The following is a 23,828-nucleotide window of genomic DNA, read 5'->3' as shown; positions in this document are numbered from 1 at the left end:
CAATCCCATTTATACATGATGATTCTGCCCTAATAGCATGGAGATCTGTTGCATTTCATCCCTGCATCAACTAAGGACTAGACTCCATTGCACTATAGGACAAATGTGTGAGAGATTCGGAAAAGGAACGTGGCAAAAGATAAAACTTCAGACAAATAACAACAAAATGGGCCCTATCTTGCACTCAGCGCAATTGCCTTTGTACACCGACCCATATATCATTCCTATTTTGCACCCGACGCACAGCGGACTTTTCCCTCCACAGACGCACGTCGGTAAATTAGGGAATGTATTTGCGCTCCCGGGGGCGATTCAGGGAAAACAGGAGGCGTGTTCCGGCGCAAATGTTACTTGGTGCTATTTTGCAGTTTCAGAAAACAATTCCGCCACTGACCAGGAAAAACCTGGTCTAAAGTCAGTGGCGCTAGTCTAAAGTCGTTATTCAGATGCTATTTTAGGGGCGCATGCTTGGCCATAATGTAGCGTGTGCACAACGCGCAAACAATTCTCTCATCTACACAGATGCAGCATTTCCAATTTTTGCAAACCATACATAATTACAAAGAAAATACTACTGAAAATGTGCTTCAGGTGTTTGGATCGGTCAAGAGGCACTTTACAGTACAGTCCTCAAAAAGTTGCAGCATTCTTTATGGCTTGTTGTGTTTTACACAACATTTCCATGAATCATGGATGTGTTGATGACATAAATGAGGAAATATTAGAGGACTTAAGGTGACGTGATGTTGACCTACGGCGGGAACTGGTCCGGGAGTAATGCGCGATGCGCTCCTGATGGAGCGGGTGGACGGAGATGGAGTCGGGGGAGGAGGAAGGGGCACAAGAGGAGCAGGTGGTGAGTTTGGAGGCCCACGCTCCATGGCTGCAGCAATCTTCTCCAGACTTGAGGAGATGCGCCCGAGAGGCCGCAGCAACATCGCCACCCGGTCAAGACGGGCATTTATTACTTTGCCGTATACCGGACAGCTCCCACTGACGTGCGCCAGGCAAATCAGCCGTTATGATAGCAATCCACCATGGAACAAGCGCGCCTGCTCTTAAAGGGAATGTGAGATGATGCTCTGATTGGTTTATTGCACGTTACGCCCAAACCACACCTAGCTACTTCAGACCAACCCATTTTATATTTGCGTCGGGCGCAAGACTCATTTATCCCGCCGGTATAATAGCAACAGCGCCCGAGATCCGCCCACAAAGCTACTTGCGTTTCACGTTTGATACTTGCGTTTAAGATCGTTAAAATAGGGCCCAATGAGTCATAATTGAGAAAACCTCTCTGATGATAAGCAAGAATAAATAGATTAATCCGTCAGTCACTAAACCTCGTAGTCAAAAAGTAGATGAATAGCAACCAATGTTCTGACATAGTTTCTGAACTGTATAGTAACACCAGAAATTATGCAAATTTTCATGTTGACACTTGTATTTTGCGTTTCTACTAGAACATGTTTACATGTTTTAATGTCTTCTCTGATTGGTCAGCATTTCCGTGTCTTTCTATAGTACAGTTGTGACATCACAACCGTACGGAGGGACTGACGGCTCGTTTAAAGGCACAGTTTCTGAATACAGGCTGTGTCCATTTCTCCGTGGATTGAGTGTTTTGATACCTTCACAGTATTTACTAGCATAAGTGAATACACCAATGCTAAAGAGGAATAAAAATGCCTTAATTAAAAAAATTAGGAAAAATCCAACCTTTAAGGACACCAATTGTCTTTGTGAATGAATAATGTAAATAAATAAATGTTCTTCATTAAAATACAGGAGGATAAGTAAGTACACCCCTATGTTAAAATCCCATAGAGGCAGGCAGATTTGTATTTTTATAGGCCAGTTATTTCATGGATCCAGGATACTATGCATCCTGATAAAGTTCCCTTGGCCTTTGGAATCAAAATAGCCCCACATCATCACATACCCTTCACCATACCTAGAGATTGGCAAATCAAACCAGCTATTATTATAATTAATTTATATATTAAATAAATTAATAAATGTAATAAATTTAACTGAAATAAAACCATGCCAATCTCTAGGTATGGTGAAGGGTATGTGATGATGTGGGGCTAATTTATAACTGACCCTGATGACATCACATGAAGATGTGATGACAACCTAAAGACTCCTCAGTTGGGATTTCAATCATCTTTCTATACTCGTGGCATTTGGCTTTACACACACACATACACACCTTTCTACCCAGCTTTTGTAATGCGGTATGTCCTTCGCATAGAGTAGTTTGGTGGAGGGTGAGTCTTTGCCCAGACGGTGTTCAGAAGTTGAGCAAGAGTCCATAAAGGTTTGGGCCACCACAGACAGACAGGCGTCCGTGATGCTGCTTTTATGGATGTCAAACACAAACTGGGGATTTTTGATCACATTTACCCAGAAGCGCAGGGGCAGGCTGCAGATAATGAAAGAGGAAAGAGACAGATTTTACACATTTATAGACTTGCAAAAACAAAATGATTACTTCATGTGTACAAGATATTCTTTTTGATCCTCCGACCAATCCTGTATAGACATTTCAAAGTGACTTTAGCCACAAGAACAAGATGAAGTTGGCATTTAGATTCTACAAAAAGCAGCATAAAACTGAAAGATTAAGATAATTTAGATAAGGGTGCACCCTGGCATCAAGGTTTCAATCATTCAGAAGTGTTCACTGGGCCCCAAGCTTTGACTGTCTGTAAGTAATGAGTAAAAGTTCTATAGAAAAGTACTGCAAGTGGGCTTGTTAAAGAAAGTGAGATGTCTCTACAGTCACATTAAAGGTAAAGAGTTCCTCCCCGTCTCTCTCACCAGTTACTCTTCCAGGTGTGACGAACGTCCATGTCATGGATGCCGTGCCTGTCGGCCTGCTCGTCCAGGAAGTCAAACATATATTTGATTGCTAGAGGCAGGGCGGTGCCCCGACACACGGTGCTGAACAGGGTCTCAAACAGATCGTCCACAAACTTTTGCAGTGTGCCCTATAGAAAACAGTGTTAGAGTTGAGACTTGTAGCATTACTGCTTATAGTGTCTACTCTAAATTTAAAGTGTAACGTGTACTACTGCATGAAAAGTGTAACTTAAGATAACAAAAATTGGCACGTGTCCAGGAATAATTCTTAATTCTAACTGAACGCCGCACCATTTATTGTTTCTCATTATGTTTTGGTTTTAGGGATGTCAGTGATGTTTAGTGGTGTAACGGACCACAGTTGATCCGTGGCCCGTACGGACACAACATAGCACTTGGTCAATGCTTTTGTCAGAAAAACAACATAGACGGGACAAAATGGTGCGTTTACTTATAACTGGTAAACCTTGTGGTGCATTCAAAGTTATTGTAAAACACAATTTTCTCATCTGTTTTTGTCGTTTAACAGCAATTTACTGGTGAAAACAGTTATTGTTATAAGTTATCGTTATTACATTTTTAATAAATATTTAAATTCCCCCCTTTTTTGTGCTAATCCGAAAATGTATCCGATCCGTGACTCAAAACCGTGATCCGAAACCGACCCATGAGATTTGTGAACCGTTGCACCCCTAGTGATGTTGTTAAAAACAAATAGAATAAATAAATAAATCAAAGTCCAACATATTGTTACTATAATAACTGTAATATATTGCACCTTTGTTGCTAGTAGCCTCGTCAGGTAAATCTCAGACACCATCTTGCTGCCGCGCTCCCCCTCTTTCTGGTCTCCGTGGTCGTGGTTCTTTACCAAGTGCCAAACTTTGACCCCGCTCTCCAGGTCTGGGGTCAGCATGGGCACACGGGAGTGGGGGCTGTCCGGGCTGGTGGGTGTCGAGCGGAAGGGAACGTCCACACCTAGATGGTCAAATGACAGATATAAAGAAAATATAAATTCCAAAATGCTCTAGAATCTGTTTGTAAATAGAATCTGACACCCATAAAACGCCAGTTTGTCAGACAACGGAAAGAAAGTCACATTTGCTTAACACATCTGGATTAAAGACAGAATGTCTATTTGTAATGTGCAAGTGAGCAGGTTGGATGTGTGTGTTTTAGAGTGTGTAATCATTTGCTGTCATTATTTCATCCCTTGTCATAGTAATGACACAACATGCACTCTTTTACTAAAGACATGTCTATCACACTTTGTTTACTGTCATTTTCTTTTTTTTTAATTACTTGAAATCTATTATGAAAGATCCGTGTGAGCTGTAGTTTCAGAGATGTGATTGAGTTTATATGAATCTAAAGTGATGAGACTAGATGAATATTTTTGAAACCGATTTTACCTCTTTGTTGAATATGCTGTATAACAGTACCTGCTAATGTGCTTTACAACAGACTGATCAGTGACAACAACAGATGGTGCAACACGGCTGTGAGCTGGATGAATATTAAGTGTGTTTGTATTTCTTTAACAGTACCGACCGTATCTGCTGATGCTTCGTGGGAAGCTGGCTGAGGAAGGAATATTGAAAGAGGACATCTGTTTGGGCACCAAGGCCACCACACAGCGCTCCGACACCTGGAAGACAAAGGTAAAGATGGTCTATTATTTTTATGAATTGGTGGCTTGCAGCGGTAGGTCAAAAGCAATCATGGCTTGAATACGTTGTTTGCAAATACAAATCAAGGACCAGGGATTTGTAAAATTATGATTCAGACGTGTTGAATAGTCTTCCATCGTCCGTTGAGTCACACGACTTACAATAGACGTATAAAGGAATGGCCTTTAGTTCAAGTAAAACATTCTGTTAAAATCGACAGTTGTAGACATCTTCCATCATCTCTAGCTAGATAGAAATACAGATGGCATTTATCACAACAGCTTCAACTACCAAACACAGTAGGGCCAAACCCATAAATATCTACTGTATATCGATCATGGACTTGCTCAAAATACACCTAATTGAGCTAAAACTGGAATAAAGTAAGAAGATTTATCAATTGAAAGGAGACATCTTTTTAACAGCTTTTTCACAGCAATATAATTCTCTTGGGTGAAGTTCAAATGCAGTCAAGGGGAAGGTATATACATACATACATACATTTGGTGTGAGATTTATATATATATATATATATATATATATATATATATATATATATATATATATATATATATATTATATATATATATGTTTTTTTTTATTTATTATAAAGCAGGTCGAGGTGCTATACTGTATAAATAATACGAAGGTATCGCAATGCTCAATCCACAGCCCATATTCAGAAACCATGCCTTTAAACGGGCCACCAGGACGTCCGTTTTGTTAGACAAAAGTATGCTACACTGGAAATAGTGGCTGTGTGAGTGGTACACTTCCAAAGCCCAAAGCTGATAGTCAAGGGAAACATTTGACTGATAAAGGAACAGGATGACTCATCTGAGGTTGGTGACCTGTGTGTTGTATGAGCTGGAAAAAAAAAGATGTTGTAAAAGACACAGGCACACAAGTTCATGTTCAGTTGACTAGGCGTGCTTGTTGGCAGGGGGTGAGCTGAGTGATATGAATATTAATTAGTAATGCTCTGTCCTTCATTAACAATATCTGCTGTGAAGCCCTTGAGCAACTGGATTTTTTTTTTTTAAAAGGTGGAAAAATTTGTTAGATTTGTAAGAGTGGAATGGCTCTGAGGGACGCTGTAGTTCAGTCAGAGTTGGGGGTGCTGAGAGAAAGTCAGTCTATATAATGTCGTACTAAAATGCTGCACAACATTCATGGTTTTTGCATTAATATGAATGGCCAGGATAATTTATATTTAATAACTGTTAACATTTTACACTCATTTTAGAATGTTTTACACTACAACAGACTGCAAACTTGTGGGTGAGAGATGTGACCCATGAACAGGTTATTATAGTTTATAATATTGCAGGACAGTGAGGATACAGCCATTTAATACAGGAGACGTGCGCAGAGCTACCAATGTGGATTAACCCTTAGAGGTTCACCTGAGACAGCTGTCACTCTGTTGTCTGCAGTCTAGTTCATACACTTCAGTGATAAACTGAGAATTATACAGAGTTATAATCATGCTGTATGAGGACGTGTAGTAGCTACGTGTGTGTGTGTGTGTGTGTGTGTGTGTGTGTGTGTGTGTGTGTGTGTGTGTGTGTGTGTGTGTGTGTGTGTGTGTGTGTGTTGCGTGTGTAACAGAAATGATGTCCCTCTGTGGGTGTGTCATCGCATTCGGCAAAGACAAATATGATTACTTAATACATGTTTTCAAAATAAGTAAATCACACATGAAGATGCTCATAGTCTTAGGCCTACACCAAACCCAAGTTATCCAAAAATATTTTGATAGACAGAATATTAATCTGCAACTATTTTCTTATTATTTATTAATGTTTTAGTCACTTCTCAAACTAACATGCCTGGCGTTTGCTAGTACCAACTTCCTAAATGTATTTTCTGTTTTACTGTTTTTTATATAGTTGTAAATTGAATATCTTTGGATTCTTAAAAATTAGTTGGACAACAGGAGCAATTTAAGTATGTCCCCTTTGGCTCTGGGAAATTGTGATGGGCATTTTTCACTCTTTTCTGTTTGTTGTAGATAAAACAATTGATCTACTTATCAAGAAGGTAAACAGCAGATTTCATTGTTAATAAAAAACAACAACAAAAAAACAGTTAGTTGCAGCCCTAGTATTAATATTATTAACAGACCTGGTAGTGCATGAGTGTGTTGAGTCTCTTCCAGTCACTCTCTATCTTAGTGGTGATGTCCTCATCCTGCAGGACCACACGAGCTGTTCTGCCCTGCCGCCACTCTGAAGGAAAATGCAATCAATAGTGAATGTATGACACATGTCATTTTGGGGAATGTTTGTATCCCAAGCGCCAGGCAGTTACATATTGTCTAATGCCCATCGTTGTCTTGCACTGTCCCTTTTGCGCTGCAGGTGAGGTCATGTTATCCTTGTGCACTGTGTTAGTTTGTTCTCTGAAACTCTTGTTGTCAAGCCAAGCAGCCAAAGTGTCACTAAGACATCTTCCTGTACATTTCCTCTTGACATTTGAAGTGATTGTGATTCTACGAACAAAACACAAATGACACTGTGTCTTCACAGAGATTAAAGCTGCCCAAAGCAACAAGGAGAAACTGATCCTCTCCAAATCTCTAACCTGTAAAAGCTCATTAAGGTATATAGTACAAATCCAAGGCAGTATCAGCCACTACCTACATTATTTACCGCCTTTTGAAGGTGCGTGTCAGCTGGATTTGTGCCAAGTCATTCAGTACTGGATGACATATTGTGGGTGTAAGCCTAAGTGTAGGTGAGCTGTCAGTAAGGTTTAATGTCAGTGTTGTTGAGTGTTGCTCTGGCTAGGGCTGTAAACAGGTTTCGGGAGGAGGTTTTCTTCCAGAAACAAATTTTTGAGCTCTTTGCTGATGGCATACATCTTCAGTCAAACAACTGTGATAACTCCCTGACACACCCACTCTAAGCTGTATTCTTCCATCCTGTCATTATTCCAGCATATCATGTGCCATGGCTTCTGTCTCTAGTGTACAAGACAATTAGCATTATGAAATGAGTAGGGCTGGGCACCGAACTTCGATACTTTTAGGCAACAATCGACTTGCCTCCATATATCGAGTATCAAAACATGCCTTGTCATTCAATACCAAATTCTAATACCTAAGGAGTAATTCTCAGTGACAGTGAGCCAATAAGCATGCAGTATACTTCCATACTACCAAGTAATAATAATGATGCGGGTGATTGGCTGTCTACATGTCATAAAGGCATGCAGGAAAAACTCTACCTTAAAGGTCCCATGGCATGACAATTTCACTTTATGAGGTTTTTTAACATTAATATGAGTTCCCCCAGCCTGCCTATGGTCCCCCAGTGGATAGAAATGGCGATAGGTGTAAACCGAGCCCTGGGTATCCTGCTCTGCCTTTGAGAAAATGAAAGCTCAGATGGGCCGATCTGGAATCTCCTCCTTATGAGGTCATAAGGAGCTAGATTACCTCCCCCTTTCTCTGCTTTGCCCGCCCAGAGAATTTGGCCCGCCCATGAGAAAGAAGATACATCATGGCTTGCAAACGAGCGAAGCAATGTCAGTTGGTCAAGGCCACACCCCCACCCTCCACCTTGCCCCCCCCTCTCTCCTCCTCAAGAGCATTTAAAGCTACAGACACAGAAATGGCACATCCTAAGGAAAGCTCATTGTGGGACTGGCTCTAGTGGCTGTAATTCTGCACCAAGGCTGAATTTTGGGAAAAAGACTTCAGATGCAGTATTAGGGGACCACTAAGGCCTATATGAAAGCATCCAAAAAGCAGCATGTCATAGGACCTTTAAGCGCAGTGACGGGGCTCAGTTGTCTGTGTGTTGTTGTATTTTGAGAGGCTTGACTACATCACAGAGGTGTGAAGAAGCTGAACAGTTAAAATAAATATTTGTTCCATAATGTGTAATGTTGTAATTTCTTTTTCTTAAAATGGATTTCATAAAATAAAAATATAATATATATATATATATACAACAATTATTTGCATATATAAATATATAAGGATTGCAGCCTTACCGAGATCCATGTCTGCAGCACGTGGTCGCTGTGAGCAGGGCATGTTCTTATACACCGCATCCAGGATCTTCTCCTTTACCTGGGTAATGGTGTCACAGTTGAGCACCTTGACAGGGATTTCTGGGCTATTCTCATTGTCTGGGTTTACACAGCTCAGCGTCTGGGGATGCCGGATAGAGAAAGAGGGAGAGAGGGAGAGAGGAGGGGGTAGGGGGAAGTAAGAGAAAGAGGCAAAAAGAAAGGTGTTGCCTTTTATTTCATGCTCCTCACCAAACTGTCCTGGTGGAGCGTATCTTGGCCAGAAATGTAATTTCACACCTCCAGGATGTGGCTGTGCAGCTCCAGCAGGAGCATTAAACAAGTAATGAGACTCAGACTCTCAGACTCTCCGACATGGATATCAGAAAGGTGTCATCCTGTCGCTGGCTGTCTCTGTGTTGGAGCAAAAGCCTGAGGGGGAACTTATTCTGACGGGCTGGTGGAGGAACCCAGCCGGTTTCATTTTAATGGAAAGGTAAAAGAGAGGAACTTGTTGTGTATACAGGTGGCCCTACTACATGACACATGATAAATGTATGTTCCTTCCATTTCATTATTTCTCCGTTAATTTGGGCAGCCTTGACAAAGTTAATTCTGCCTAGAGAACCTTAAGCCCAAACGTTTTAGGCAAAAGCATGATCCTCCTCGCATATTATGCCCTTCCAGTTAAGCAAGGAGAGGATAAATATGTGTCTTCTTCCTCTACAAACCAACTGGACAGTTGGAGTCAACTGTGACAAGGACTGCAGTGACCAGGGAGTTGTTTTGAATAATGCAGACAGCCATGCTTTTACGCAAATAAGAAAATTAAGCTGGGGTTAAACTCACAGCTAATTGAATGTCTGTGTCAACGTTCTTAGGTCTTATTTTCTCAATTTGTTTTGATGAAACTTTGTCTAGATCTCCTTAAGCCTGATGAGATGGACATCTGGCTATGCAAGATTATTTGTTGTTATTGTTATTGAAACTCCCCAAATATTCAAACCATTCATACAATTACTTTCACAACACATGCCACATTTCTGTGGATCTGTCAAGGTTCTTTGCCAAGAGATGTACAAAGATGAACACAGACAATATTTGGGACTTTTTTTGTTAATGTCTTTATGACTCACCAGCGTCTTGTATTCAATCTGCTGTCGGATGAGCTTGTCCTCACTGAGGGAATAGCGTGCCTCTCCAGTGATGGAGTCTATGGGTCCCTTCTCCATTTGCTGTTTGATGGCACAGAACAGCATGAAGAGAGGCTCACCAGCACACTCCTTTGTTTTGGAAGGGAACCCAGGGATTAGAGTGAAAGGTGGGAGAAAGGAAAATAAGACATAGGAAAGAAGGGAAGGCAAGGACAGAGATCTGTATTCATCAGCGCAGACGATGAGACTTAGTAACTAGAGCATGACACATCAAACATGATAACACAGAGCTTTCTCTCCTTTTAAATTGCAAGCTGGAGATACATTTGACCCCCACAGGTAACGATTATCCTTCCACAATGTCCATAAAACTCATCAATAACACACCATTAAAATGACAGCTACAAAACTTACACAGCAATCTATTTCAAAATCGATGCTTATAATTTTAAGAAGCATTGTCATAGTACACTCTTTAGAATGTTACATTGACGCCCATAGAGATGAGGTGTGAGTTAATTTTACCTTGAGAAATTTATGTAGCAAGAAGGCAAACCAATTTGTCAGCATCTTCTCCGCCACCGACTCTGTTCTGCAAGACAAGAAGAAAGCACACTCATTTGTTAGCAAGAGGCGTCCCACAGAGAGCTGGAGTGCTCTGATTATTCTTTTATAATTTAAGACGTAGAAGAGGCTGACATTGTTGGATAAAAAATAAACTTGACAGAGTTTACAGAGAAACACCATCCTTACTCAGACGCTCTGTCTCAAAGGACACATACTCCGATATACTGTAAGTTGAGTGCTGCTAGTGCAGAGAACATATTTGGGTCATGACATAATTGTGCAGACACAACTTAGATGTCCACTTCAAGTCCTTTTACTGTTTCTTCCTCGCTGTGTCTGCACTTAGCTACTTTAGATTTCATGGTTTACTGTAGCAAATCCTTTAAATCATGTAACAGAACCGTTAAATGGCGTGTAAGCTCTTTCTAATCAAAATGTAATCCAAAGCCTGCAGTTTTATAGCCACGTGTCTCTCTCCATGCCTAACGTGCAGTCTGTCTGTCACTTGTTTTCGGTCCTTACCTGTATTTCAACCCTAACCTGTATTGACCCGACTGTTGACGGCATCCCATTAAGTGTTTTAGCAAGAGCAGCATGTTAGGGCTAACAAGTTTGTGTTGTATCGGCTCCCATGTGAACTCATCCTTATATTTAATGAGTGTGCTTCAGATTGAGAGAGCCCTCTTTTTCATAAAAAAAAAAAAAAACTCATGAAATATTCAGTAGGCCAGTCTCAGCACTGGGAAAACAATCGGTAGATAAGCAGAGGTGGAGGAAAGGGGGAGAGGCGAGAGAAGGGAGGACAGGAGAGGTGACGGGGGAAGAAACGTGAGCTACAGCTGAATGTTTCATGAGTGGCACACAAAAGATAAGTCAAACTGACATTGACTGTGCCACCACTGCACTCACTCTTCCCCATTAGTTTCTCTTCCTCTGCCGGTCCCTCCCACTCTCTATCACTATTACCGCTCCTGTCTTTCACCTGTCTGCTCAGGCACCCTGTTTCTCAGACTTGTAGCGGCTGTTTCACGCCACTGCACAAAGCAAAGCTGAATAGAGGTGGGCTTTCCTTTCTTTGGCCTACTTACTCATCCATCACAAGTGCCATAACTGGGCTGGAAAGAACAGTGCACAAAGGAATTATCCATGCCAAAAGATAAGCAGCGCTGATTAGAACTGGTCAGCTTCGTGACAGAGAAGGCCTCCAGTTTAAATCCTGTGCCCACAGTGGAAAATATGGACAGAGAAAGTGAAAAGAAATTGTCGGGTTTAAGTCCAATTTTGGTACCTGAAATTTACAAGGAAAGGTTTGTGCGACATACATGACTTACATGTCAGACTTCTTACCAATAATGTGCTTACCCTCCAAGTGAGTGTTATTTAAAAAACAGTGATATTCTTCTTAGCAACTGCAACTAAGATGCCTAGATGCCAGAGATGGGGGACTCAGGTTTGATACTCGAGTCACACTTAAGTCGCACACACAGTGACTTCAGACTTGACTTGAGATGTAGGACTCTTGAACAATGTTTATTTTTAGGAAACGTCTGATGAGCTGAATGTTATTTCCCTCCCTGCGTAAACTATAACCTACCTATGTAACAACGTATCTGCTGCGCCCGGCCACGTGTGAGAGAGGACAACCAACATGTTGACCGCAATGGCAGCTGCTGTGCCTTCATCAGAAGCTTTGGCTTTAAGAACTTCAGACAACAAGGCCCAAACAAAAGAAGCGCTGAATGCCAAATATGTGTTATCAAGATAAAGGATTCTGGCTCAACCACGTCTGATTTTACCTAGCACCTGAAAACGCACCCTAATAGGTTAGCAAACATGTTTAGCGCAACATTAGCCATCTAACGTTAGCTTGCTTCTTGCTTTAGCTACGACCTACGGGAGGTTAACTCAGGGGTGGCATATTTCATTATGTTTTAACAACTGTATACTACTATCCCTGTATGGATGTGATATGATTTCTATCTTTGTTGTCGATCTGGCTCAGGTTAAACTCTTTGTGAAACATGAACAAACACAAACAATGAATGCCCCAGAACTTTCTTTTATTCTCCAGTTTGACAGTCAGTCAACGGAAAAAGAACATAAATAAACTACTTTAATGTAGATTTTCTTTAGGGCTTTATTACGTGGTATCGGATCGGTCGACTTGAACTCTAGCTCAGAGACTTGACTTGGACTCTGGCTCAGAGACTTCAGACTTGACTTGGACTTAGCTTAGAGACTTCAGACTTGACTTGGACTCTAGCTCAGACTTGACTTGGACTCTACCTCAGAGACTTGAGACTTGAACTCTAGCTCAGAGACTTGACTTGGACTGTTGCTCAGAGATTTGAGATTTGAACTCTAGCTCAGAGACTTGACTTGGACTGTTGCTCAGAGACTTGAGACTTGACTTGGACTGTAGCTCAGAGACTTGAACTCTAGCTCAGAGACTTGACTTGGACTCTACCTCAGAGACTTCAGACTTGACTTGGACTTAGTTTAGAGACTTAAGACTTGACTTGGACTCTAGCACAGAGACTTCAGACTTGAATTGGACTTAGTTTAGGGACTTCAGACTTGATTTGGATTCTAGCTCATAGACTTGTGAGTGTCTCTGCTAGATGCCTAAACCTGAGCTTCCTGTGTGACATAACTTTAACCCTTTGTTGATGAATATAACACAGTTTTCCCCCCCAAAAGTACTGTATAACACAACTGTGAAACTACTGGTTTACCTGCGGAGGAGTAGTTTGGGGTGGTTCTTGCTCTCCAGGTTGCGCTCTATAAGATCTGAGAGCAGGTGTTTGAGGATGTCTGTGGCGTACTCCAGCCGCCCCTGCAGAGCGGTCATGATGAGCGAGGCGACGTAGCCGCGGTCCCGCATGGAGAAGGAGCGCTGCAGCTCCAGTGTACGGATGAATGTCAGCAGGAAAACCTTGTTATTCACCAGCTGAGCAAACTGCTTCAAGGCTTTCTCCACATTTGCCTGTCCACTCCCCAGCACCTACACGCATCATGCACACAAAGGTGCACATGCTCATTAGACAATGCTCACTCAGGGATCGGAAAAGTCATAACATAGATGGGGGGAACATAAAGACAGAACCACTGGTGTGGTTACAGGCTTATCGCTAACACATCCATCCCCACCGGGACACAATTGGTTGATTGCTTCTAAATTCATCAAGATGTTTATCAAGAAAACACATAAACTATGCGTATGCTTAATTTTTCTGCAACAAATACAGGGCCTGTTACTTTGATGAGTCAGGATACAATCAGAGACCTTTTTAAAATCATTGTGACCATTACAACAGCTTGATTAAAGCAACTAATGGCTAATTGGCAACCCCAGCCAAATTAATGTAGCTGAGAAGTTGTTCTACACTTTATGAAACGGCAAATGGTTTGTCATCAGAGTTTCTTTAAAATTAGTTATAGAGTGCTACACAATCCCTTAAAATGTAAAAACAATGTCAGCCGTGTCGAAGATCCTTTTAAAACCAGGTCCTCTTGAGTTTGAGACAAGATGCAATCCATAGGGAACTAGGTAAGGATGAGACCAAAATGAGAATAAAAAAAATCCTACCTATGACCAGTACAAAATAGGCAATGGACACCACAGCGCAAATGTAAAAAAAAAGAATAATACTTAGGGAATTTCATCAACTAAAAATGTAGAACCTTCATCCTTCAACATCCAGCTTGTTGATGCAAAGGAATATATAAACATTTGACAAACACCTAATACTATCCTGATGTAAAGTTTGTGATGAAGAAAATACACTGTGTAAGATCAGGTGTAGACAAATAATTTAGTTAGAAAGTTTTGACTGTAAAAAGTTAAGAGTCAGAGACTAAGAAAAGTTGGACTCAAAATAGCTGCGTGACTGAGGTATGCGGCAAACTAACCCACAAGCTCTTCCAGCTGGTGTGGACCCCATCAAACAAACAACAAGCAAAGACTGACATTTGCTCACATTGCTCTGCTAGACAGCAGTTTGACAGCACTCACCAACAAGCCCCAAATCAATCTATTTTGGAGTGTACTAGAGCCCTAAAGTCAAGATGTCAGACCATTTCAAAATGGTTGAAGCTGGATTCATGTACTGCAATCCTGCTTCAGAGGTTGCCTTACCTCCAGCTCCCTGAGCACAGGGTGATCATCGATGCCAGGGAAGAGAACCCTCATGGCGTAGGTGCGATAGTCCAGGTAGGGGATACCAGCTCTGTCCAGATCGCTCGTTAACTCGTTGATATCTGTCTGCAGCTCTGCAAAGGCTGCACGGGACAAAGGTGCACCTTAAACATTTTGCCTACAATTGTGTCACCACAGTAAACCTAAAAAAAGATGTTTCCTTTCTCAACTGTTTCTGATTGATAAATCAAACATCAGCCAAAACATCAGTTCTCAACAGATGGCGCAATAATGCAACTACAAATCAGACGTTCTTTTGAGAGTGTGACTGAAGAAAACAGGCTTTACGATCCCTCAGATCAGTCTCACTCACCTTCCTTGCACTCCAGAGCCACTCGGGACTCCAGATTGTCCATCTGCATCTGCAGTCGCTTCAGAGTGAGGTTGTTCTCATGCGACTTCCGTCTGTAGGCCAGTAGGACTATAATGACGATGATGAGGAGCAGTCCCCCTCCAGCTGTGATGCTGAAGATAGCAGGAAGGGTGAGCAGGCTGTCAGACCTGATGTGAACTTCTCCTGGAGAGATGTGGAGTCCTCCTACTTGGACCTAAACAATAATTATAATACAGGGGTAAGCAAAGTAATAAGCCCAAAACAGTGTTGAAAATGCTCAAATAACCAACCTGCAGAATGAAAAAGCTAGTCTGAATTCAACACAGTGTTGATGAAGAAGTAAATTGGCAAATACAATAGAGATGTGGATCATTTTCCTTCAACGGACGCCTTTGAAGAAAACAATTCCTGATAGTTCCAGGCACACCAGCTTTCTTTTTATAGCTATACCTCATTATTTACAAGATTGCCTGTCAGTAATTCTGCAGAGCAATGTTCTGTAATTGGGAACCCACCAGACCGTGAGTGACAGACAATGACAGAAAAGCCAGCGACTAACTGAAAGCCTGTCGGTGACCCACAAACACAGTGACGTACAGACAGTGACCCACATCCACTCAGACAGGCGATCAGATGCACAGGCTGACAGAAAACTGCCGGATAGGCAGAAACGTTTTTAGACTGACCAGGACTTTGTGCTGCCCGGTGAGGTTTGGTGGCTCGCAGAGTAACTGAGTGTCAGACACAGTGAGAGAACAGGGCGTATCTCCGATCAGCACCGTGTAATTCAGCCGGGCTCCACCAGATGCAGATGGCACCAGGTTACGTCCCTGCAACATGGTTAGAAAAGCATTGTACAAAACTGCAGAACATAACAATATATCAAACCTAAAACTTTTTTTCTTACACGACTAAAAGTAAACTAACTAATTGATTGGGATCCTAACAAACAAAGGTCTCTATGAGACTGTTATTTTTCTTCAAATTGTATCCACTGTACAGTAACTATTTAGTAGACAATCACCCCATTGGAATTCCCTCTATTTTTTCTACGCAGTTTCAGTTTCGTGGCTTCATTTCTTGCTGATCACATGTATTGCATTTTAAACTCAATAGATTATTACCGTGCAATTTGGGGGCATTAGTATAATTACTTTAATCAGCCTTCTTGGAGAACACTGTGAGCAACTGACTCATATTCTGCAGGAAATCAGCTAAATTATTTTACCTCACAAAGGCAGATTGCTTCAGGATGCAAAGCAATCTGCCATGCTGTTCCTCCACAGCACACAGAGGTGAAGGCAATTGCACATGGCGTAAAAGTGAAAGGCAGATGGAAAGATTCTATTCCAGAAACTAAAAAGAAGTAGCCATGTTCACTTTGTGACAGGAGTTCAGTTTTTCAGAAAAAAAAATGAAAAACACGAGTCCACTATTGTTTCGTTTGTAGTAAAGCATTTAAATTAATATCATAAATGTATGTTAAGAAATATTACGTGTAGCAGATTGTGTTATCAGATTTATTCATGGTTTAAGGGACAGCAGTGAGGCATTAGACTAGGTCGTATGTATTTCATATTCTCACATGTCACTGTCAATGGCAGATAGTATTAGAATTTCCACTCTGTCTATTGCAGTGAAATCAAAAAAAGAAAAGAAACCATAATCAAAGTAGCAGGTCAGATGTACCTTGAGTATAATGGGAGCACCTGGTTTCTGCTCCAGAACACCTGATAGGCTGAGGGGTTCCAGGTAAGGGTTGGGGTAGTACACAAAGCTTGTGTTGCTGTAAGTGAGGAGAGCTTGGACGTTGTTGAAGACAAAGCCAAACTCGTCCACGTGTTTGATCGTCTCCTGGTCTGCAGTGTACTCCGCCTTCAGAGAGGGGGCGAAGCAGCTGATGGTGGTTGTGTTCAGCACTTTGCACACCTGCAGATGAAATCAAATCAGTCAACGTTACACACGTCACAGCACATACGGTACCCACATCATACACATATTTAATGATGTAATGGCTCACAGTGTCTCCTGCATGATTAATAATTGCATAAATGAATGAAAGACAAAAAAAACAATTCATCTGCTTGCAAGTTAATTCTAAACAAATGTGGATTTTGAAGTCCTCAGCCGAATCGAGAGTCAATATTTTACACTCAGAAATGTGGTAGAATTACTATTCTCAGTCATTTTCAACATCCAGATGTTGTGCATTTTATGGAGTCTTAACTTGTGTAATAACATAAATATACAGACGGTCTCCACGGTGTTAACCTACATAAGGATATCTGTATGTCTGAATCTTATTCATTAGCTGCTACAGTATTCTTCACATATTTACCTCCTCCCTTCCATATGTTTACCTGTCTGCTCTTGTGTTTTTACCTTCTGCTTGTAACAGCTGCTTTGCCGCAACAATTGCTAAAGTAGTGACACTAAAGGCATGCCAGAGCTGGGTCATATGTTAATAGGGGAAGTTTTTCAGCCATGTTTTCTGCATATCTACCAGAAACTGTTTTTCATATGAAACCAATCACTTGCTCCCTTGATGAGGTTAAGATGAAATTCATAAAACTTCTTTCAGTTCTTTGTCACTACTGTTGTTAGTTATTGGATCACTTTATCAATAACTAATAGCTCTCTGGAATTGGCATGCGCCTTTGGTTTTCCTCTGCAGTTCTTGAAAATCCTTCTCAAAATCAAGCAAGTCTGTTAAATTCCCCCAGCTTCAGGCCAATTTCTAAGCTTCAGTTATTATCTAAGGTTTCACAGAAAGTTGTTTCAAGTCAATTAACTGCTTTTGTGACTCAAAACATTTTTTAAGCAATTCCAGTGATGTTTTCGAGATATGTGCGATGAAGAGACTGCCCTCATTAAATTTACCAATGACCCTCTTTTAGCAGCTGATGCGGGTTAAAGTTCAGCTTTAATCCTTTCAGATCTCAGTGCTGCCAGTGACACTGTAAAACATGCAGTTTTAATTGACTGGCTCACATTCTGGGCTGGCATCATTAACACACCATTTAATTAGCTCAGGGCATACCTCTAACACACAACATTGTCTACATAAAAAAATAACTTCTTCAAACACATTACATTTGAAGTTCCAGTCGCCTCATCTTGGTTTTCTTTTTTTAAAGATTATTTTTTGGGCATTTTAGGCCTTTATTTGACATGACAGAAGAAGACATGAAAGGGGAGAGAAAGAGAGGGGTAATGACATGCAGCAAAAAGCAGAGGTCGGAGCTGAACCCGCAGCCGCTGGGTTGAGGACTAAACCTCTATATATATGCGCCTGTTCTACCAACTGAGCTATCTGGGCGCACTCGTCTTTGTTTTCTTTCACATGCTTCCACCTGAGCTTTATTATCTTTAGATAATAATGTTCATTCCGGTGCTGTGCCAACAATATAGATATTTTCAATTTTCCAGAGCATTTTTTTTTCCAAACAATTTCCCAAACTGACTATATATAATGTATTGGTCTAGACAAAGCCATTAATGCTTTCATATCATATTCATTTTTGTTTTCTATCTTTATTTTGGCATCAAGAAAATATGTCTTTAAAATATGTACCTTTTGCTGATACAAGCAAACGATATTATCATTCCATATCTGGCATTTCTCCACTTGTAACTTGCTTAGAATTGATTTTTAAGAATATATTGATCTTTTTCAAGGTCGAGCCAAAAGTTCCCTCCATTTATTTTTGACCCTCCTTCAGCCAGTGTGCAGTCTCAGATCCTGAGGCAATTCCCTGACTGGTCCAAAGTGGAATAATAGAGGCTAAAGGTGACTGGACTTATGCCACCGGGGCCCCAACATTTGGAACAATCAATCACTTTGAAACGACCTGCCTGAAGAGCTCAGGCAAGCAGAATCAGCACCATAAATCACCTCCCAAAACTGAGTTTTACTTTCATGTCACTTTTAAAAAAAATCTCATTTTGGAAAGAAACCTCTCTATATGCAACCTCTGTCTAACCCATTAGTTTATGTATAGCTTCATTTGAACATACACAGCAACGCTGACGTTTTACCAACTATGGCCTATTAGACTGTGCCATTGTATTTTAAGCTCTTGTTTGTTGCTACCCTTATTCAAAAGTACTGTGTATGGTCCTTGCTTCCACAATTTCTGGAGAGATGTCTTTCATACCTATCTAACATCTTAAAGCGGATTCTAGATCCGGACCCTCTGGTAGCTCTGTTTGGCATTACAGAGAGAGACGATTTTCATCTGACAATCTGCAGAGCGCCGCGTGGTTGCCTTTTTTGCAGTTTTTCCTCAAATGGAAGGATGCTGCCCTGCCCACACTTGTGTTCAGTCAGTAGCTCCAAGTCATAAAGTCCTGCCTTAACTTGGAGATGATAAGCTTCTCAGTCAGTGGCTCGGAGAAGAAATTCTTTAAGACCTGGGGACCATTTTTGACATACTTTCATAACACCCAAAGGACATAGCATGACATGCATTCTAACTCTACCCTTGACATGAAAAATAACTCTTGACTTCATGAAAATAACTACATCTTTAGTTTTATTTCTTTATTTCTAGACATTACATATTCTAGATAATCTAGGGCTACCTTACTTTATTACTGTTATTATTGTCATTGTTACTTTTATATGATACTACATTGGTTGGCATTTTATAACAATCTGGAATTGCCCAAACCCTGGGATTTCTTTGCTGAAAATTTCAATAAAAAGATTTTGAAAAGAAGCTCTTGTTGGTTAATTTGCTCCTCATCCTGCATGCTGTTTGGTACAGAGACACTTTGGTAGTTCTGCAGTTATATAATATTTTGTACTCAAAACTAAATTAGCTCTAAACATCCTGTCACCCTATCAGGAGAAGCAAAACAGGTTTGTGACTAAAGCTGCATACATGCTTTACAAAGATGTCACTGCAGATCAGTATGCAAAACAAAAGGTAGTAAACCACAGCCCTAAATGTACCTTTTTACAATTGTAGCAAACCATCAATAAAGAACAACTTTACTGTGACATTTCCATCAGCTTGAGTAAGCAATGCCAATAAAAGGTTGCATGCAGTATATTAGCAGTTGTCACACTCACATTGACAGATTCATGGCCGGCATATTTGACTCTGACGCGTGGCTCCTGAACTACATCCAGGTTGGTTCCAGTCACTGTCAGGGTGGTGTGTCCACTGTTTGCAAGGAAGGAACAAGATTATTCATAAATAACAAGAATTGTTGGTCAAACGCATGTACACATGCACATACAAGCACTCCACTTCAGCTCCAGGTGACCTCTTTATGAATGCAAGCCATGATTCACCGTGATTCAATTAGAGTGACGGCCGCAGAGAGAGCAATCTTTTTAACTTACAAACCCCACATTTTCCAGAGGAACTGCATTAATGCAGGTTGGAGGTGGTTTTGCTGGCATGGTAGCTCACTCTTTGTTATTGGGCAGAAGAGCCAGATCAAACGGCAAACCAGCTGGCTGCTGTTTTATATTCATCCATAACTGTGAGGCTGGCATAGCATGAATACAGGTGCTGCTTGTTTACATATCTGTGCTAGATGTGATTAAAATAAATAACACTCTAATCTTTGTATAACCTGTGCTGCAGTGTGAGCTTAGAAAACTGTACTATGGAATTGGAAAGTAGAGAAGGAGAGACAAAGAGGGGGGGGAAATACAAGTGAGAAGTGATGAAAAAATAGCTTCAAAAAAACTGGCCAGCATAGTCAGCCTGACAGAGTGCCAATCCCTCTCTTCTCACACTTCAAAGGGTACCTAAGCTTGTAGGGCCACATAGTGGGACTGCACATTCACGATGAGGGCTCTTGATTGCAGCTCCACAAAGCTCCTCCTGTCACTAGGCTGAGGGCCAGGGTGTCACTAGGCTGAGGGCCAGGGTGTCTCTCTGAAGTCTAATCTGCAGGGACGTAGTGCTAGGTAATACCACCCGACACCAAATTAACTGCCATCTTTTATTTAGTGGCATACAGGTAACGCACCTTTCAGCCGCGACAGAAATGTTTATGCGGCAAATTCACTTTCATTGTAATATTCGCGGCATCGCACTCACATTCATCTGAAATCAGTTTTCATATTTCAATGAAATGTAGCATAAATAAAAGTACTATTTTGAGCACAGATTTTATTTATTTACGTGAGTCATCTTGTTGGGAACACTGATTTGATATCATTTAAAAATCTAGTTATAACCGACAGCCACAACACCTCAGTTACTGTATTTGCATCACTCTCCCTGTAAACCTGACTAAGTAATTTACAGATTGCCTGGCGCGGCGCAGGCCACCACATGCAGGCATGAGAGGGTTTCCATCTTATTTGATTTTTACTGGAAAACTACTATATAATAATACTATGTGATAATGTCAGAAAAAAGATAAGATAGATAGACGGATCAGTGTCCTTGTCTGTTTTGTTCAGCACACATTTACCTATGCTTATTTGCATAATCCCATCTTTGTTTGCCACACAGTACCACTAATGTTATACTTCCTATAAATAGATCTGCAGTTTGTGCACAGTTTGTTTTTGGATTTGATGGCATTAAGATAAATGCAGTAAAACAGAAAACAAAGTGCAATATGAAGAGCAGCTCAAGCTCTCATTTACACCTACTTAGAGTCTCCAATCAACCAGGGACCTGGTTCCTCAAATTTGCAACATGCAAACTGCAATTTACAAAATTAGATCACTTCGTCTCGCATTAATTATTACACGTTTCTCTAATCAGACTAACACCATGCCTGCAACCCATGAGCACGTGAGAGCCCTGTTGGCCTGCCAAATGTATCCACAATTTGTAAGCAACAATTTTTTGTTAATTGCTACCGTTTGCAATTTGCACCTATGTACTCACAAATCACTTTTGTGAGACAGGCCAAGGTTTGCATGTCTGTGGACTGTATGACGTAACAAGATCACAACAACAAAAACATAAACACTGGGAAGCAAAGGTGTAACTTTGGGTTCTAAATGGGGGGGAGGGGAAAATTAAAATTTTGAGGATATCAAACACTTCATTTTTTCTGCACCAATTTGTGCTTTTTCTGCATTAATTTCTGGTGCAAATCTATTTCATTATGTAAAGGAAATTATTATTAGATATTTGGGGGTTGCACTGGCCAGTGTAGTAAATTATGCTTATGCTGGGAGGAGTTCAAACTCCACACAGAAAGGTTCAGGGAATGAACCTCCATCCTCGTGAGGTATCAGTGCACACATGCAGCTGGTATCTGAACCGTATATGCAGTGAGGTGTTACCTGGTGATGCTCCACAGGGGTTCAATGCGCTGGACTGTGGGGTCCTCTATGTACTCAAAGGCCAGACTCCCAGGAACGTTGGCCCGGTCGACACTCAAACTGACTTGCACCGGCCCGGCTCTCGTCACAGACGGCGCAGAGAAGCACACGATCTCCGACATGGTCCTCCTGGTGGGAGCACCAAATGAGCGATTTATTCATGCCTTTGATTGTGACTCTGCCCACTTGTTACTGCAGTGGCAAATCCCTGACTTCCCGCAGTTATGAGCCAATGTAACTTGAGGGGAGAGGATTCATTACAGTCAGACTCGTCTCTTCCTCGTTAGAGATACATTAGGGATGGAACACTGTAATTAGAGGGTGCTCTAGCTAATGGCTTCCTCGCCTCACCCCTGACTCCTACCATGTGAGGCATTTTGAACTTTTAATAGATATCTATTAATACACAGAGAACCATACCTACGGCTGTGGGTTTCATCAACTCCTCACAAATCATTATCAAGACTTTTTATGTAAAGCACAAACACTTAATTGTATCTAAAGTGTGCTTCTTTAAATGTAGTGATTTCTTACTATGTTTCATAGAAATTAGAGAAGGCTAACTCTGTGATGTTGTGCGGAGGCAGTCTCATGTTATTGTCTGTGAATCTGGAGTCTTAAGGAATGTAAAGCCCAGTTTATGGTCCTGCGTACCGTAGGTATGTACATAGGTACATACGTAGGTACGTGTAGAAACAGACCCTACGCCTTAGCCTGACGTGCACCTCTCAAAAAATGTAACTAACTGTGATTGGTCCACTTGGCCTCCCCAGCATACACAAATGTCGGCTCTGCTACTCTCAAAGAAATACGCTTGAACAACGCAGACAACAAATATAAACCTCATGCTACTTAAGTAGGCTACAGCGTAAGATCTGCACAGAGCCCCCGCAGCATAAATCCTGTTCAAGGCATAATTTAACATCAGGAAGTTGTGTTATCAGACTCACCTGTACAGCTCACAGGTCTGATTACCAAAGTACACATTAACAGTGCTGCCAGCGCCCAGGTTCTCCCCGACAATGGTGACCTTGGTTCCCCCCGATTCAGGTCCTCTGCCTGGGGTCAGCGCCATTATCGAAGGGTTCTGTGAAGAACCCCAATTCATTAACTTTTTATTCAGCATAGGTCAAACACAGAATACACTGCATCTCATTAATAATCTATCAGCATTGAATAAATAAACCACAGTAGAAAAAAACTACTTTGTGGTAACAACAAAACTCTCTTAAAAAGGTAGACAAAAGAGCTTCTTTAGAAAAGAAAAATAGTTTAATGAGGTATGACCCCTATCAAAATACTATCAAAATACTAATAAAACAGTGCACCTTCAAAAGCAATCAAAATCATACTTAACTTGAGTGCAATAAACCACATGATTCTTTTCATTAGCCATGAAAATAAAATAATGCACACAGTGAACACACCTACAGAAACACCTAATGATGATGAACTCTCTATGCACGTCTCGTCATGTTGTACATGTTCTGAAGTCTGCATGAGCACATATTTTGCACATTCTTTCTTTAGAAATAGCAGTTCATGTGTGGGATAAGGTGCATGAATTGTTGATGCATGTGGCAGAAGTGTGGACTGGAGTCACATGACTTGGACTTGAGTCAGGCTCGAGTCACAAATTTGATGACTTTAGACTCTAGTCGAGAATTTCAGGAAAGACTTGCAACTCGATTTGGACTTCAAGACCAAT

At 41.1% G+C, this 23,828-nt stretch overlaps 1 protein-coding gene across 1 annotated transcript in view; it reads right to left on the bottom strand.

The window, feature by feature from the left end:
- LOC114554010 (plexin-A2) overlaps positions 1 to 23,828 on the bottom strand; it is a 69,528-nt gene that overhangs the window by 1,924 nt on the left and 43,776 nt on the right. Inside the window, exons 14-29 of the mRNA XM_028575538.1 lie at positions 23,071 to 23,207; positions 22,082 to 22,249; positions 19,889 to 19,982; positions 16,501 to 16,740; positions 15,498 to 15,641; positions 14,791 to 15,025; positions 14,418 to 14,560; positions 13,015 to 13,283; positions 10,238 to 10,304; positions 9,695 to 9,841; positions 8,541 to 8,700; positions 6,666 to 6,769; positions 4,420 to 4,516; positions 3,647 to 3,846; positions 2,827 to 2,996; positions 2,216 to 2,428 (exon numbers count right to left, since the gene is read on the bottom strand). Of these exons, the coding sequence (XP_028431339.1) occupies positions 2,216 to 2,428; positions 2,827 to 2,996; positions 3,647 to 3,846; positions 4,420 to 4,516; positions 6,666 to 6,769; positions 8,541 to 8,700; positions 9,695 to 9,841; positions 10,238 to 10,304; positions 13,015 to 13,283; positions 14,418 to 14,560; positions 14,791 to 15,025; positions 15,498 to 15,641; positions 16,501 to 16,740; positions 19,889 to 19,982; positions 22,082 to 22,249; positions 23,071 to 23,207 (2,588 nt within the window). The remainder of the gene's footprint in view (positions 1 to 2,215; positions 2,429 to 2,826; positions 2,997 to 3,646; positions 3,847 to 4,419; positions 4,517 to 6,665; positions 6,770 to 8,540; positions 8,701 to 9,694; positions 9,842 to 10,237; positions 10,305 to 13,014; positions 13,284 to 14,417; positions 14,561 to 14,790; positions 15,026 to 15,497; positions 15,642 to 16,500; positions 16,741 to 19,888; positions 19,983 to 22,081; positions 22,250 to 23,070; positions 23,208 to 23,828) is intronic.

The sequence above is a fragment of the Perca flavescens genome, chromosome 4 (assembly GCF_004354835.1).
Source record: "Perca flavescens isolate YP-PL-M2 chromosome 4, PFLA_1.0, whole genome shotgun sequence".
NCBI classification, from domain to species: domain Eukaryota; kingdom Metazoa; phylum Chordata; class Actinopteri; order Perciformes; family Percidae; genus Perca; species Perca flavescens.
The sequence above is the reverse complement of the archived record's forward strand: the minus strand, read 5'-3'. Positions and strand labels throughout refer to the sequence as shown.